This window comes from Barbus barbus (genome assembly GCF_936440315.1).
Source record: "Barbus barbus genome assembly, chromosome: 30".
Classification (NCBI taxonomy): domain Eukaryota; kingdom Metazoa; phylum Chordata; class Actinopteri; order Cypriniformes; family Cyprinidae; genus Barbus; species Barbus barbus.
In genome coordinates this window covers 17,838,310-17,853,314 of record NC_136758.1, presented here as the reverse complement: position 1 = coordinate 17,853,314, position 15,005 = coordinate 17,838,310, and the positions used below count along the sequence as shown (strand labels likewise).

Below are 15,005 nucleotides of genomic sequence, written 5' to 3'. Positions count from 1 at the left end.
AATAAACAAGAAGTTAATGTTAAGTAACTTACATTGCACTATAAGGACAGTTTGTCTGTTTTTGCAGCTAGTTCTTGGGCACCACCATCTCTCAGGACCTGAAGTGGACCAATCACATTGACCCTATTGTAAAAAAAATAAAAAATAATAATAAGAAATAAGGCCCAGCAGAGGCTGTATTTGAGGGTTTCACCCACTGCTCCGGGTGTGTGATCACTGCTGTGTGTGTGCACTTAAATGCAGAGCACAAATTCCGAGTATGGGTAACCATACTTGGTCGCGTCACGTCACTTTCACTTTCACTATTTCCTTCACCAGCTGAGGAAGTTCAACCAAAGCCTCTTTAAGAGAGGTATTCTATAGTCTTTGGTTCCTACCTCAGGAGCTGCTTTAACAGTTCTACTCTGCCATGAGTCTGTCCCGTGTTCATCTATAACTGTTTGGTTTGGTTCAGCTACTACAACGGACAGACAGGACTGCTGATGGAATTATTTGTTCCCCTCTACTCAACCTCCAAAATCTTTACATCTCCAGAGTGAGGAAAAGGGCTAAGAAAATGACTCTGAACCCCTCACACCCAGCCCACTCTCTCTTTGAACTGTTGCCCTCTGACTGTTACTACAGAGCACTGAGCACCAAAACAGCCAGACCCAAGCACAGTTTTCCCCCTCAGGCCATATCCCACCTGAACAACACATAACACACCTCAGGACTGTGCATCTGTAAATAACTCATCAAACTTTCATCTGTCAATCGCACATATCCACATTCTGTCTATGGACATTTTCGTTTTCTCTATATTTGTATTATTTACAACTTATGGTCTATTCTCTTTATTATTAGTGTTTTTATTACCTTAATTATATGTCTGCACTATGTGTGTACTGTCTGTACTGTAAGCTCCCAACACCGAGACGAAACCTTAATTGCATGAATTTAGCCCCTGGGTGAGAACCACTGTTCTCTACATACGATGTTGCTAACCTATTAGCAGTCATCTTCATCTAAATTAATTTAGTAGAAGAGGGCACTAACCAACAGAACATGTTTGCATGTTTCATATCTCATTATTATATATGACTTGAAACAATGAATTAAATGAAAATAAATGCAAGAGCCTGTCTTGGCATCAGGTACCCATGAGAAGAAAGAAATAACCACCAAACTCTTTCAACATGCTTTTTAAAATTTTATTTGTTTAAAGTTGGTACAAAATGGTAAATCCGAAGCATTCTCAGCATTTGCCTTCATGCATTCAGATTTTTCGGAACACGCACACACTCTCTCTCTCTCACTCACACACACACACACACACACACACTAGGATCATGCAGACCAGTTAGACCAAAGTGACAAAAGACATGTCAAAGAACTCAAACAAATAAACAGGAAATGAAAAGGAAAAAAGCCCTTTACACACGCTGTCTCTACGGAGACAAACGAGCGATGCCCTTAAAAAGTCAAATGTGTCTAACAAATCTAGTGTGTTTGCTTAATACTTGGGAAAAAAAAACAGGTGGACAAGGAGAATTATTTTGCAAATGAAGCATCCTCAAATTTAAAAAAAGAGAAAGAAAGAGGATTACTGGTGAGGAGTTATGTCTGTGGTGTGATTAAGCTTCATATTTGCTCATAGCACTTTGTGGTCTAGATATCTCCACACACAATAGACCAGATCTGCTGTCTGGATTTGAAATACTTCATGAACACATGCCCTGGTGGTCAGGATGGAGGAAACTCCCTGAGGTGAAAACTGCACCAGTATGCCGTGTCTGGGTGCTGTTCAGAACAGCAGGAACTGTATGATCTCTGGAAGTCGAGCTTGGACTCCTAAGGCAGAGAATCCACTTTACACACAGACCTGGGATTCACAAACCTTCAGACTCAATGAATGCTCTCCAAATTCTTACATGTAACACAGTACAGCACATTTAACATTCGCACAGTACATACGACAGCATGTACATGAAATCAAACAGTCAAAAACGTCATTACAATTTCAAATATATTAGCATACTCATATACATATAGGTTCGTTCTTCGAGGGGACCTAAAATTCACTGAATTATAAGAAAAAAAAGTGTCAAAGCTGCTCTTTTCCATAGAATGTAAGTGAATGGGGAACAACGATTGTAATATGATAGCTTTGTGAGGAATAGACTGACATTTTTATCACATCAATTAAAACCTCACCACCTAATTACACTGTATGGAAAAGATCAGCTTGGACTGCTATACATATCTCCTTTCATCTTCCACAGAATAAGCAGGTCATATGGCTTTTGAAAAACATACACTACTGTTCAAAGTTTGAGGTCGGTAGGATTTTTTTGATCTCAAACTCACAAAAGCTGCATTTATGGGATTACACTTTCATAATTTTAATATTTTAAATGTAATTTCTTCCTGTGATGGCTAAACTGCCATTTCAGCAGGCATTACTCCAGTCTTCAGTGTTACATGATCCTCCAGAAATCATTCTAATACGCTGATTTGGGGCTCAGGAAAGATTTCTCATCGTCACTTTTAAACAGTTGTGCTGCTTAATATTTTTGTGGAAATCAAGTTTTGAGAAATGGAATCTGTTGTAACAAATGCATTTACTGTTACTTTTGAACAAATGAATGTGTCCTTGCTGAATAAAAGTATTAATTTCTCAAAAAAAAAAAAAAAACTTACTGACCCCCAAGCTTTGAATAGCCTTTTAAGTATTATCCATTTAGTTTTTGCACACGGGGAGTGTCATTCATTTTAAACTTAAGGAGAAAATGACCCTTTCTACTGGAATCAAGTTCCCAGTAGCTTTTAGGTACAAAACTAATTACATCTCAATTTTCAAATGAAGAGAAACTGACCTATAAAAGAGGTAAAGGGGTTTTCCAGAGTTTAGTGCTGCTTTTTACACTATGGATGGAAATTACTTCCCAGTGTCCCCAAAATATCCAAACAAGGGTAGTCATCTACACAGAAAAGGCTCAAACAGAAAACAGGGACCTTACAAAGACACTTAAGCACACACAATTTTGCGAACACTATGGTGGTTTTGGCCTGTGCTTAAAGGGAGGTGAAGATTCTTAGGCCTCTTGAGCTTTCTGGAGTTCAGCAAGAACATTTCTCTGAGCATGACCTCACTGTTCACTAATGCAGGGAAGATTTTACTCACAATCATTTGTAACCAACAAGTATGAGAGCAAATGAGGAAAAATCTGAATGCTATAGCGAAGCCTACAAATGGAAGAGACTCACAATAAAGAGAAAACAAAAACAGAACAGCTACATAGAACTTAACTCCCCAAAAACACAACTATACATTTTATTTTTATCTTTGATAAACATTGAGAGTGTATAAATAAAAAACAGTAAGTATTTTTTTTAAGGCAGACATATATGGAAAACAGTTATCTGGAATCTAAATGTAGTTGCTTTATGAAATATTGAATGAATAGAGAACAAAGACTCATCTGTAAGCTCATCATAAACATACATGGATGGTGTATTGCCTCTCTAATGCTGAGTATTACTGTTAATTAGCAAATACACGTCACCATCCGTAACGGCCACGCAGAGCCACCCAATCAGAATGCTCAAATGTGGGTGTGCATGTGCTCTGCTGTTCTGAAAAGGTCTATTCATTTTTTAATTTAGTTTTTTGCTTTTATAATCATTTTATTTGAAAATATATACTTTTGTTTTTCTCCGTATTTGAAAAAGCAGTATAAAGGTCACTTACAAACCAAAAAAAAAAAAACAGTCTGAGAGTACAGAAAATGTCATCATTATAAAATGAAATTCTAGAAAAAACAAAGAAATGCCTGACTAATGTTTGTCAAATGGGGTTACTGGGATAAAAGGTCATAGGCAGGTGTGTTTAGTCCACAGGCCCCTGGAAGATCAGTCTGATGTATCCCTGCTCACCACTGAGCTGCTGGGCGCAGAAAGGACAGGCGGCATGGAAGGTGTGTGTTCCATGAGGAAGAGGGATTTGACTCCAATATGCCGCTGTTTTTTCGGAGCATACATGGCCGCACTGACTGAATGCGTGAGTAGGAGGGGCCGCATCTAGATAAAACCCTGCCTCGCAGCCCAGCCACAGCGGCACGTACGGCCCACGAGCGCGGCACATGGGACATTCCCGCTCACGGCCCTCCCTACCATCTCGCTCTGCGTCGCGGTTGCCCCAGTTGTGGTAGCCGTGAACGTGACCGCAGTTTAAGTAGACCCAGGGTTGCTTCTCATCCACGATGTCCTTCCGCCGCATGCTGGGGAAGGCGAGGGTGTTGAAACCCACGGGGCACTGGGGACGAGCAGCGTTCAGCTCTTGCCGGAGCGCCTCCAGGTGTTTGACGGTGGGAGTGCGGGAAAGCCCTTCAGCGGTACGCCACAAGAGAGTCGCTCCGCAGAGATCAATCAGAGAGCCGTCCACTAATTCTTGAGTCTCATTCTCCACCTACAGAGAGAAAGAGAGACCAATGAGAAAAAAAACAGAAGATGATTTATTTATAAATAGAGCCAATATTCATGCTTTCAACACAAATGATGCATGATTAAATCAAAACAAAGGCAGATCTTATCAGTAGATGAAAGTCTGCCTGCAGGGGGCAGTAAAGCCCCAACACTCACTGTACAGTAATGATTCATTCATTACAAAGAGTAAAAAAACAACAATATAACCATTTACTGCTTAAGACATCTGTCTTAAGTGATTATGTAATGCACACAGACATAAATGTGCAAAACACACACACCCTATGATTCACGCATTCACCCTGGAATGATATAATTCATGGTTGCGACATATTTCAGAGCCACCCTTGATCAGTCTTTAGTTTGACCTTTACCATACTGCATTAGTCTCTTTCACACACACACACACACACACACACACACACACACACGCACAGCTGTAAGGACACTGTGTAAATCGCACTGTCTGAGTTGTGTTATGTGAAGGCCACTAAGTGCAAGTGCAAATACAACACTGTATTTGAGCCAGCAAGCATTCATGCACAGGTGTGTGTGTGTGTATGTTGGATCACGGTTTTCTCTGCCCTTTTTTCTCTGAACATTTAAAGGAACACTCCACTTTTTTTGGAAATAGGCTCATTTTACAACTCCCCTAGAGATAAACAGTTGAGTTTTACCATTTTTAAATCCATTCAGCCGATCTCAGTGTCTGGCGGTAGCACTTTTAGCTTAGCTTAGCATAGATCATTGAATCGGATTAAACCATTAAGTTAGCATCTCGCTCAAAAAGGACTAAAGAGTTTCGATAATTTTCCTATTTAAAACTTGACTCTTCTGTAGTTACATCGTGCACCAAGACAGACGGAAAATGAAAAGTTGCGATTTTCTAGGCTGATATGGCTTGGAACTATACTCTCGTTCTGGCGTAATAATCAAGGAACTTTGCTGCCATACCGTGGGTGCAGCAGGCGCAATGATATGACTGCGTAATATCACTGCACCTGCTGAACCCATGGTAATTTCCTTAGCGAGATGCTAATGGTCTCTAATCCGATTCAATGATCTATGCTAAGCTAAGCTAAAAGTGCTACCGCCAGACCCGGAGATCGGCTGAATGGATTCCAAAAACGGTAAAACTCAACTGTTTAACGCTAGGTGAGTTGTAAAATGAGCCTATTTTCAAAAAAAGTTGAGTGTTCCTCTAAAGGTCCCGTAAAACATAGTATTATCTTGAATATCGTGTAATATATACAAATGAGCACATAACAGAAATAATAGAAATGACAAAAAATAAACAATACATTGATTATAACATAAATTAAAAAATACTTATACTACGATTAATATAATTTATTATTTTTTAATTGCAATTATAAATGCTTAACTGTTGTTTTTGTTGAAATAGATTAGATTCAACTTTATTGTCATTGCACATGTAAGGTACAGGGCAACGAAATGCAGTTCTATTCCTATACACACAGAATTAATATTAACAATTTCATATTTCACTAGTTTAGGATTGGCAAGAACAGTAAGCTCAAAAGTTGATCTTTAATGCAGAATTTTTTTTTAATAAATATTGTAATATTTATTAATTAATTTATAATTACTAATAAATTTGTTTTATGTCACATGATCCTTCGGAAATCATTCTAATATGCTGATATGGCATTATTTTAACAGTTGAAAACAGTTGTGTTGCCTAATATGTTTTGGAAACCGTGCTACATTTTTCTCAGTATTCTGTGTTAAATTAAAAGTTCAAAAGAACAGCATTTATTTGAAATATTTAAAAAATTTACTGTCATTTTTTAATAAATTTAATGCATTATTGCTCAATAAAAGTAATTTCTTAAAAATAAAAAACTTTTCCACAGTAATGCATCTTTAACTTATATTGGCAATGTAAAAAAATAAAATAAAAAAATAAATGAATTGCTAGAATATGCTGCCTTGAGAATTGAATGGTAAAATTATATCTAGTGGAGCACACTGGTGGCATGTGTTCAGCACTAAAAGTGCAGGGCATGAACAGCAATCAGGTGCGTGTTTGCACTGCCTGTGACAACCCAGATTAATGGGGCACCTCTGAGCCTCTGGACTGTGAGTGCATGCGTATCAGAAAGAGTGTTTGAGTTGTGCAACAAGAATACATAAGCAGCATAAATGTGGCCAAACACATCACGGGCTCATGCATATCTAGGAGTCTTTACAGGCCTGTATTTGTCCAGACACCCACTGAAGATAATGACTTATGAGCACAGGAGGAAAATGTTGAGAGCAGTAGTTCTCATTGGGCCTCCTGTCTGACGCACTTAACAGATCAACTCCAGATCATCTTACAGCTTTGTGTTACACCGGACAGGGTAAAGCTGTCTCGCCTGGGCCGTTACTCTGGCAACAGCGTCCCAGAGCAACCGGTCAAAGGCACCAGAATGCTCCAACGTCCCATCTTGCAGGGAGCCATATGATTGTTTAACAGAGCTTCAATTTCAGAATCCCATCTCATTGCATTACAGCTTCCACAAATGCTGCTTCATGAACAGTAGCTGATATTTATGGCCTTTTGATTTGAAACAGAGTATGTGTCTCTAATAGAGCTGGGCGACATGAAGGTAAATACCTTGTGGCGGTAGAAAATGTGTCATCTAAAGAAACCCACTTTAATTGAATGAATTTTCAAAAAAGTCCTTGTGTTAGAATGTTTATTTATATATGTGTAACATGGGAGAACTGACCATTTTCCCTCGCTGCTGAGCAGAACGTGTCTCTCTCAGGGTGAACACATTTCCACACACTGAAATCTCTCTCCACACACCAGGTTTGGAGTCCTCTGTGAAACCAAGGCGAGGATGCATTACCAACACGCCGTTAGTAGTCAGACCGTCCATCTGTCCATCCGATGTCTTCCACTTTGCTGCTTTCTCCTGTGAGCCAAAAAAATATTTTATGTGAATAATTAAAGGGTTAGTGCACCTGAAAATGAAAACTCATCATTTCTTTATGACATTCCAAACCTGAATGACTGAGGTTCTTCTACTGGAACACAAAAGATGATATTTTGAAGAACACAGGGAACAAAATTAACATTGGGAACCAAATACTGGAGCCCACTGATTTCCATTGTATGGAAAAAAGACATCCCTCAAAACATCTTCATGTTTGACAGAAAAAAATAAGTCATACGGTTTTGGACCAACATGAAGATGAGTAAATATTGACATTTAAAATTTTTGAATGAACTAGCCCTTTAAGAAAAAAAAAACTCAGGATTTGAATAAATGTTGATATCACTATTTTAGGTAGATGATACAACATTCAATTTATTCTAAAAGAGGAAATCTTTTTGTATTCCACATCTGTTTTCGTTATAGATTTGGATATTTGGCCTTGTTTATGCTTCTCAAAAGCCGTGCTAGTTTCTCAGGTCAAATCACCCACTGTCTTTATATAAGATGAAGTCATATGTTCTCGCCATCTCACCCCTAGGAAGATGTTCTTGGAGGAGTCGAATCCGGCTGCGTAGATGCGGGCGGTGTAAGGGGGCATTCGCTGACATATGATCCGGCATGCGAAGCGAGATATGGTGCTCTGAACTGACTGAGTGTCAGAGTTGCTCTGACTCCCGGCAACCGTGTCGGTCACCACAAAATCTATAGGACTCTCAGTTGAGCGGCCAATCTGAGATGTAGAAAGAGATGAAACATCAAACGCTGCAGAAAAATTTGTAAGCTTGCCTCCCAGTACACAATTATAGAAACAGTGTAAAAAATACAGAATCAAAGTAGATGCTAATGCCACCTCGTTTCTGCCTAGTGACAGCATTATTTCAGGCTGACACTAAGTAGTGAGATTAATGGACACTTTTGAACAGTCCAAGAAGAAGTCCTAAAGGACAGCACAACTGAGTTAGCAGTAAGCCGCTACCTGAAACATGTCTGTATTGCTGTCTTGAGTGTACTCCACCACCACTGTCTGTACACGGGACAACGTGTAGGAAATACTGTGCTGATCCTTGTTACTTATGGCCTAAGAAAAAAGAAAGAGAGATGTTAAAATAACACGCTGAAGTCAAGATACATATGCCCAAGATATCACCAACCTTAACCACCAACTAAAAATAAAATAAAAGTTAAAATTAAATTAAAAATAATTAAAACACACCTAAATCTTACTGCCATAAATAAATGTGGCCTTTTTAAAAAATTGTATTAGTAAATATGCTCATAATGTAAATGAGTAAATACTAAGTATTATTATTATTATTATAAAAATAAAAATTAAATTACTAAATACAATAAAAAATTAAATAAACAAAAAAAAAATATATGTACTATTTGCACACTATTTGCAGATGTGAAAAAAATTCATTTGGCCAGCACAATAGTGTCTAACAAACTGTGGAATCAGGCCGAGAGCTGTTTGTGTATATGTGTTTTTTCGTGAAGGAACCACAGAGAGGTCATTCATGAGCTCAACGGAACCCAGATGTGTGAATGGACACACCCTGTTCCATTACAGCTCAAACCCACCTAGTTTTTGAATTCAAAACATCCCCAGAACCAAAAATGACACTAATTGCTGATTCTCTAAAGATAGTCCTGTGTAATGCCAAGGTGGAGGATGTGTATACCTTGGCAGCCTGTGGAGTGCAGGCTACGTGTACAGTGCTGGGTTTGACGCCATTGGATTTGGGTCTTTTGAAGAGTGCAAACCTGCTCTTCCTTCTGCCACGGTCCCCGTTGGGTAGAGAGCCATTATACCTGCAGAAAGAGAGTGAGAAATTCAACTGAAAACACCTGCACTCAACACTTCAGCCGCAGGCAACAGGTGGTAAAAATAACAGACAGAACTGCTTACATAAGCACAAACTAACAAAGCCTGTATGGTAGATATTCTATCCAATGCTTTTCTTAGGAAAAGCAGATGGTCATTTAGGTTGTTATCTGGAACCAAAACCTAACCTAAACCAAATTCCAACCAAAACCATTCCAGAGTCACAAAGTTCATGATCAACTGTTCATAACATATGTATTTCGGTGGGATGACATACTGAACCTGACACAACCCCATGGCAAGTTTCTACGGTTAAAAGCCTGATAACTTGTAATATCATCATCTTTTTTCATGGAGCCTAATATGAACAGGGAAATCATGTGCAGGTGGTCAGTATCCACAGAGACAGGATTACCATGATGAGCAGCGTTAATAATAACGTCACTTGTAATTTGGCATTCCCACATTCATATGTGGCCTGAAAGTCCATTCAAATCTGATTTATGAAAATGTGTCTTGATCTGGATAATTAGGTTATATTTCAAGTAGTTACTTGTGTAACTGAGGATGCGACTTGTAACATCATACACAAAGTGCAGTATTATACACAACTGCCTGAATTCACTCATTAATGCACACATGGCATTCACTACTGTATGTACGGAACAAGCAGCTTGGGACACATTATTTGTGAAAATGCATATTTTTATTTGTAATGAAGTACAACCGACTCAAAAGTTTGGGATCTTTAAGATTTTTTAAATATTTTTGAAAGAGGTTTCTTATGCTTACCAAGATTTGATAAAAAAAAAAGTAAACAAATAAAAAATATTTGTGAAATAAACTATTTAAAATGACTCTACATTGAAAAAATGTAGTAAAATATACGTGTATTCCTCTTCTAGCAAAACTGAATTTTCACCAGTCATTACTCCAGTCTTCAGCATCACATGATCCTTCTAATATGCTGATTTGGTGAAATGAAAAAAGGCATTTATTTTTATTAACTGCTGAAAACAGTTGTGCTCTTAACATTTTTGTTGAAACTGTGATATATTACTTTAGGATCTCACTGACACCAAACTTTTGAACGATAGTGTATCTTCTCTCGTGTGCACCAGGGCCATCCTCTTCAATTTGCCACCCTTTTGTTCCATAATGTCATCTGCTGTCTCATGCTGTAATGCTGTCCATTATCATTATTAAAAGAATCAATGAACATTCACCAGATCTCAATGAATGGATCTGATATTATCACTTACAAAATGGCTGTGTGAACATTTAGTACTAAAGATTAAAGCAGCATTTGAAAAACAAATCTGATCTGTGAGCAGCGTGAAGCCTGTGTACGCTACATAAACACTGAACACTATGAACACTACACCTGCTATGTCTTGTGGTTTCCTCTGTGGAGGTTTCCTCTGTCCTCAACCCAGTTACTCACTACCGAAGTTTTCTTCACAGACACAGACACGGTGGCTGCAATTTAGTTGTGTAGTTAAATTTGTGTAGTTCAATATAGTTCAACATTTTGCATTTGGTATTATGTGGGTTTGGGCTTTAGATGCTCAGCAATGGACTTTATTAAATATCTGATTGATTTAACATGAGTTCATTGAAGGCATGCATTGACGCTGTTGAGTGCATTCTCAACATATTTTGGCAAACCCACATTATTGCAATGTACTCTATAAACAAGCTGACAAATTGTGCTTGTTTCTCTCAAGGCTTTCCTTATAAAACTACACTCGCTTTTACATGGAAATCAGAAAAATGCAATTAAGGCATCTGGGGTTTCCCACCAGGTGACATCTTCAGCTTGAGCAAGTCTAAAAAAGTCTTACGTCCTTTATGGCAGAGACTTTCTATGATGATCTCAAGAACTGATGTATGGGGGGAAAAACAGTGTTAATGAACAATGAGTCAGCACGGAGTGGGAATTTCATGGACATGATGTATGTGCACAAGAAATCGAGCAGGGTATTTCCGCAGCAGCGTTTTCTCATCTACGAATGCATTCCTTCAGAAAACACTCGGGGAACAACAGATAGAGAGAGAGGGGGAGGGAGAGAGAGAGAGAGAGTGGTGTAGTTGAAGGAAGTCTTTCAGTGTCAGCTGTTGCTGGAAGGACAGAGTGAAAAGTAGAGGGAAAACAATGTGATGGAGGAAAATGAGCCATCTCATCAGGAGACTGACTCACGGAGCAGTGTGTGTGTGTGCGGTCATATGTATGTTATAAGCTCAAGAGAGCTCTGTCAGAGCTCGAAGCTCAGTAACCAAACTTACGTAACACAAATATAATTTCCAAAATAATCAAGAGAATTTGTGTGTCTCTACAAAGATGAAAAACAGAACTAAACATCCACACAAGTATGGCTAAACTATTTAGGGGACAAAAAAAAAAAAAAAAAAAAAAAAAAAAACGAATGATTTTCTAATAAAAATTGTGATTAAAAAAAACCAACAACTAATGTTTGCTGAGCTCGTTTGTAGAATGGCTATAAAATAATAATAATAAATATTTAATTTTGTTAAGGAGTAATTATATTATTGTTATTATTAAATTACTTTATCTATAAAATATAAATGCTAAATATTAAACTAATAAATGTAGTGATATTTCACAGTAAAAAAAAAAAAAAAAAAAAAAAAAAAGTAATTTTATTTAGATTTATTTTTAAAATTACAACACTAATATTTAAGAGAATCTCCATTCCTCCATTTTCAAATGCAAAACAATCAAACTTTTATTTTCAATGAAACTTTCAGAGATGAAGTCCATATGTTCTTAAACATGTTTAAATTTGTTTGTTTGTGTTTAATGCCATTCCAGCTTCTGTGGCTATTTTCATGTTGAGAAATACTATGGCTGAATTATATCATATTTTTATCATTTATTTTTGCAAAAAAGTCCACAAATGTATTTGGCTTAACTCTGTAAACTAAAAGTTTTCTTAAAGACTTAAAACCAGCACTAATAAAACGTGTTTAAGAACACAGTAAATGTATTTAATTGAATCACAGCTTTTGCGCTTTGATAAAATCACATTGAGATTTTGGTTTTATTTCACAAGGTAGCTAAAACCACAGTTTAGCAGTAACACAACACTTAAATCAGCCGTAACCCAACACAATAATGGAGGTGAGAACTCCATGCACTTCAGGAATCTAATCCAATCCAATCCATGACCCCTGAGAACATCTAATCAAAGAAGTTAATACACAAAAAGCTCTTTTAGACGCCAATGAGTCATGTGATGATATAGGAAATCACATAGAAGTCTGTTCTGCAAATAAAAGTCAATGAAGTGCATTATAATACTCCAACACCACGTTGAAGCCCACTTTGTTTTCTAAATGAGAGCTTCGTTGTTCTCGTAAACATGCATCACCCTCACATTTTGCCCACAATGATGTTACTAACAACAACAGAAACGCACAAAACCTTCACGGCATCCAACTATTTTCAGAAACAAGCACTCACATGCCAAGTTGTCACTGAGCATCACAAACTATTAACTCCGGCACGGCAGATGCCGTTTCCTGCTGATCTAAGGTCAAAAGGCCAGAAGGTCTTACCCAAGCACAATGAGTTCTCCATATTTGACTGGCACTTTGGCTGACGACGTGGAGATATTTTCCTGGTCGGGGGCGAACATGGATGCAGTGTGTGTGGGGGAGGGGGGTTCTTCCCGCTCCCAGTGTGAATGCAACACAACCACACACACTCAGCTCTCAGCTCTGTCTCCTCTTCATCACCATCATCATCCTCATCATCACTGCAACTGAGAAAAAAAGAGAAAGAATACTTGTAAGAAAACTGTAAAATGGCTATTTTAGTTATGCTTTTAGCTGGAATATCATTTAGATTAGTAAATGACAGGAATGAACTATAAAATTTCACCAGGCACCACTTAAACTGATTTAGTGATGTTAAGTGGCCTATATTCCACAGTCTTGACCACACTCTTCTTCATAGTAACCTCACCAACAATACAGTCTGTACTCTCAGACATGAGATTAAAGTTGCTAATAAGATCTAAAGGGCAAATAAAGAAAGACCAAAACACTCTCAGACAGACACAAACCCATGCAGCTTAACACCTAGAAAACCAGTCAAAATATCCAAACAATCGCTGTTAAACACACCTAAACAAATGATCTTGCACAATGACCTTTTCTACACAAACACAGGAAACACATTATTCCTACATCACAATGTGACGCCTATGTCCTTGTCAGAATGGTTTCCATCTATCATAGATTTTCTCTTCATGTGACAGGGATTTTAAAATCTCACAACTATAAAGAAAACGTACAGTATGAATTAAGAATGTCTAGGTCCACCCTACTTGGTGCACTGGGAGACATTTTGTGTGAAACCTGGCCAAATTTTCATATTACACCATGATGGTATGAAGGTATAATAATTCACTCAACAGGAGAGTCGAGTCATGATGATCATGACCCTCACTCTAACCCATGATTTGACAGCTTTGTCCCTGAAAATTCAGAATGATGTTTCCTGCCAGGCACTGCTGACCATGTGAGGTCAGTGGAACTGGTGTCAGGAAAGGCAGTACAGCAACTGAAACCAACAGCATATGCGTGTGTTACTGAGGGAGGTTCCATCCGATCAGTGATGTGATGTTCTGAAATCTGGAACACATATATACACACATACATATACATACACATACACATATATCCTGTCAGTGACTCAAATTCAACATGAAATTTTAGTCAAGAAAAAATATAAAAAAAAATAAAAATAACAAATAAATAGTTAAAATAATGATTAAATGATACAAAAATGACTATAAATACAAAACAAATAATTATTTAAATTTATTTAAAATATTTTTTTAGGACTCGAGGAATCACGATTTTGAATAGAAATATTACCAAACATAAGAATTAGACACACTGATAATATGCGGTAACACTTTAGAATAAGGTTCCATTTATTAACATTAGTTAACAGCATTAGTAAACATGAACTAAGAATGAACAATACTTCTACAGCATTTATTAATCTTAATGTTAATTTCAGCATTTTCTGATGCATTATTAAATTCACAAGTTGTGTTTGTTAACATTAATGTAGTGTGAACTAACATGAGTAAACAATGAACAACCATTTTCATTAACTAACATTAACAAAGTTTAATAAATAGTGTAATAAATGCATTGTTCATTGTTTGTTCATGTTAGTTAATACATTAACTAATGTTAATAAATGGAACCTTATTCTAAAGTGTTACCTATGCCAATGATCATATAACAGAGAAAAGAAAGATCCACCCGTATGTCAGAGCACATGATTGACTGCTCACGTGTGACACGCTCACATCGCGAGGCGAAAAACTTGTAAAGCACTACTACTGTATATCTGATATTTCATGTTTACATCATGGTGACCGGCTGAAAGCTGCTGTTTATTGTTTTTACAGAACATTTATAGTTAGTAAGTCTACTGGCGGTATACTTTTAGTCATTCTGAATTTGAATTACCTAGACTTGAGCATTTTCCTCGTATTAGATCTAAACATAATATGTATAAGACAAGTTTGTACAAGATGTAGTTGTAGTTCATGCATCTTTTCTGCAAAGAACAAGTGATTTGTTTAGCATTTCCTTCACGTTGACAGTTTCATGTGTGGTGCACTTGGAATAGAGGGTTAAAAAGGAAAAGTTACTTGATTCATTTTGTAGTTACATTTTCAAGTTGACTAGTTAAAAATGGTAAAATTCGAAAATTAGTC

The 15,005-nt window shown here is 37.3% G+C and overlaps 1 protein-coding gene across 1 annotated transcript in view; it reads right to left on the bottom strand.

Moving 5' to 3' along the window:
• Positions 1 to 1,171: 1,171 nt before the first annotated feature.
• The window catches only part of LOC306850563 (E3 ubiquitin-protein ligase pellino homolog 1-like), a 33,764-nt gene continuing 19,930 nt past the window's right edge, over positions 1,172 to 15,005 (bottom strand). The window contains exons 2-7 of the mRNA XM_079386249.1: positions 12,820 to 13,025; positions 9,098 to 9,227; positions 8,392 to 8,493; positions 7,948 to 8,145; positions 7,203 to 7,391; positions 1,172 to 4,447 (exon numbers count right to left, since the gene is read on the bottom strand). Coding sequence (XP_079242375.1) covers positions 3,869 to 4,447; positions 7,203 to 7,391; positions 7,948 to 8,145; positions 8,392 to 8,493; positions 9,098 to 9,227; positions 12,820 to 12,899 — 1,278 coding nt within the window. The 5' untranslated portion in view covers positions 12,900 to 13,025 and the 3' untranslated portion in view covers positions 1,172 to 3,868. The remainder of the gene's footprint in view (positions 4,448 to 7,202; positions 7,392 to 7,947; positions 8,146 to 8,391; positions 8,494 to 9,097; positions 9,228 to 12,819; positions 13,026 to 15,005) is intronic.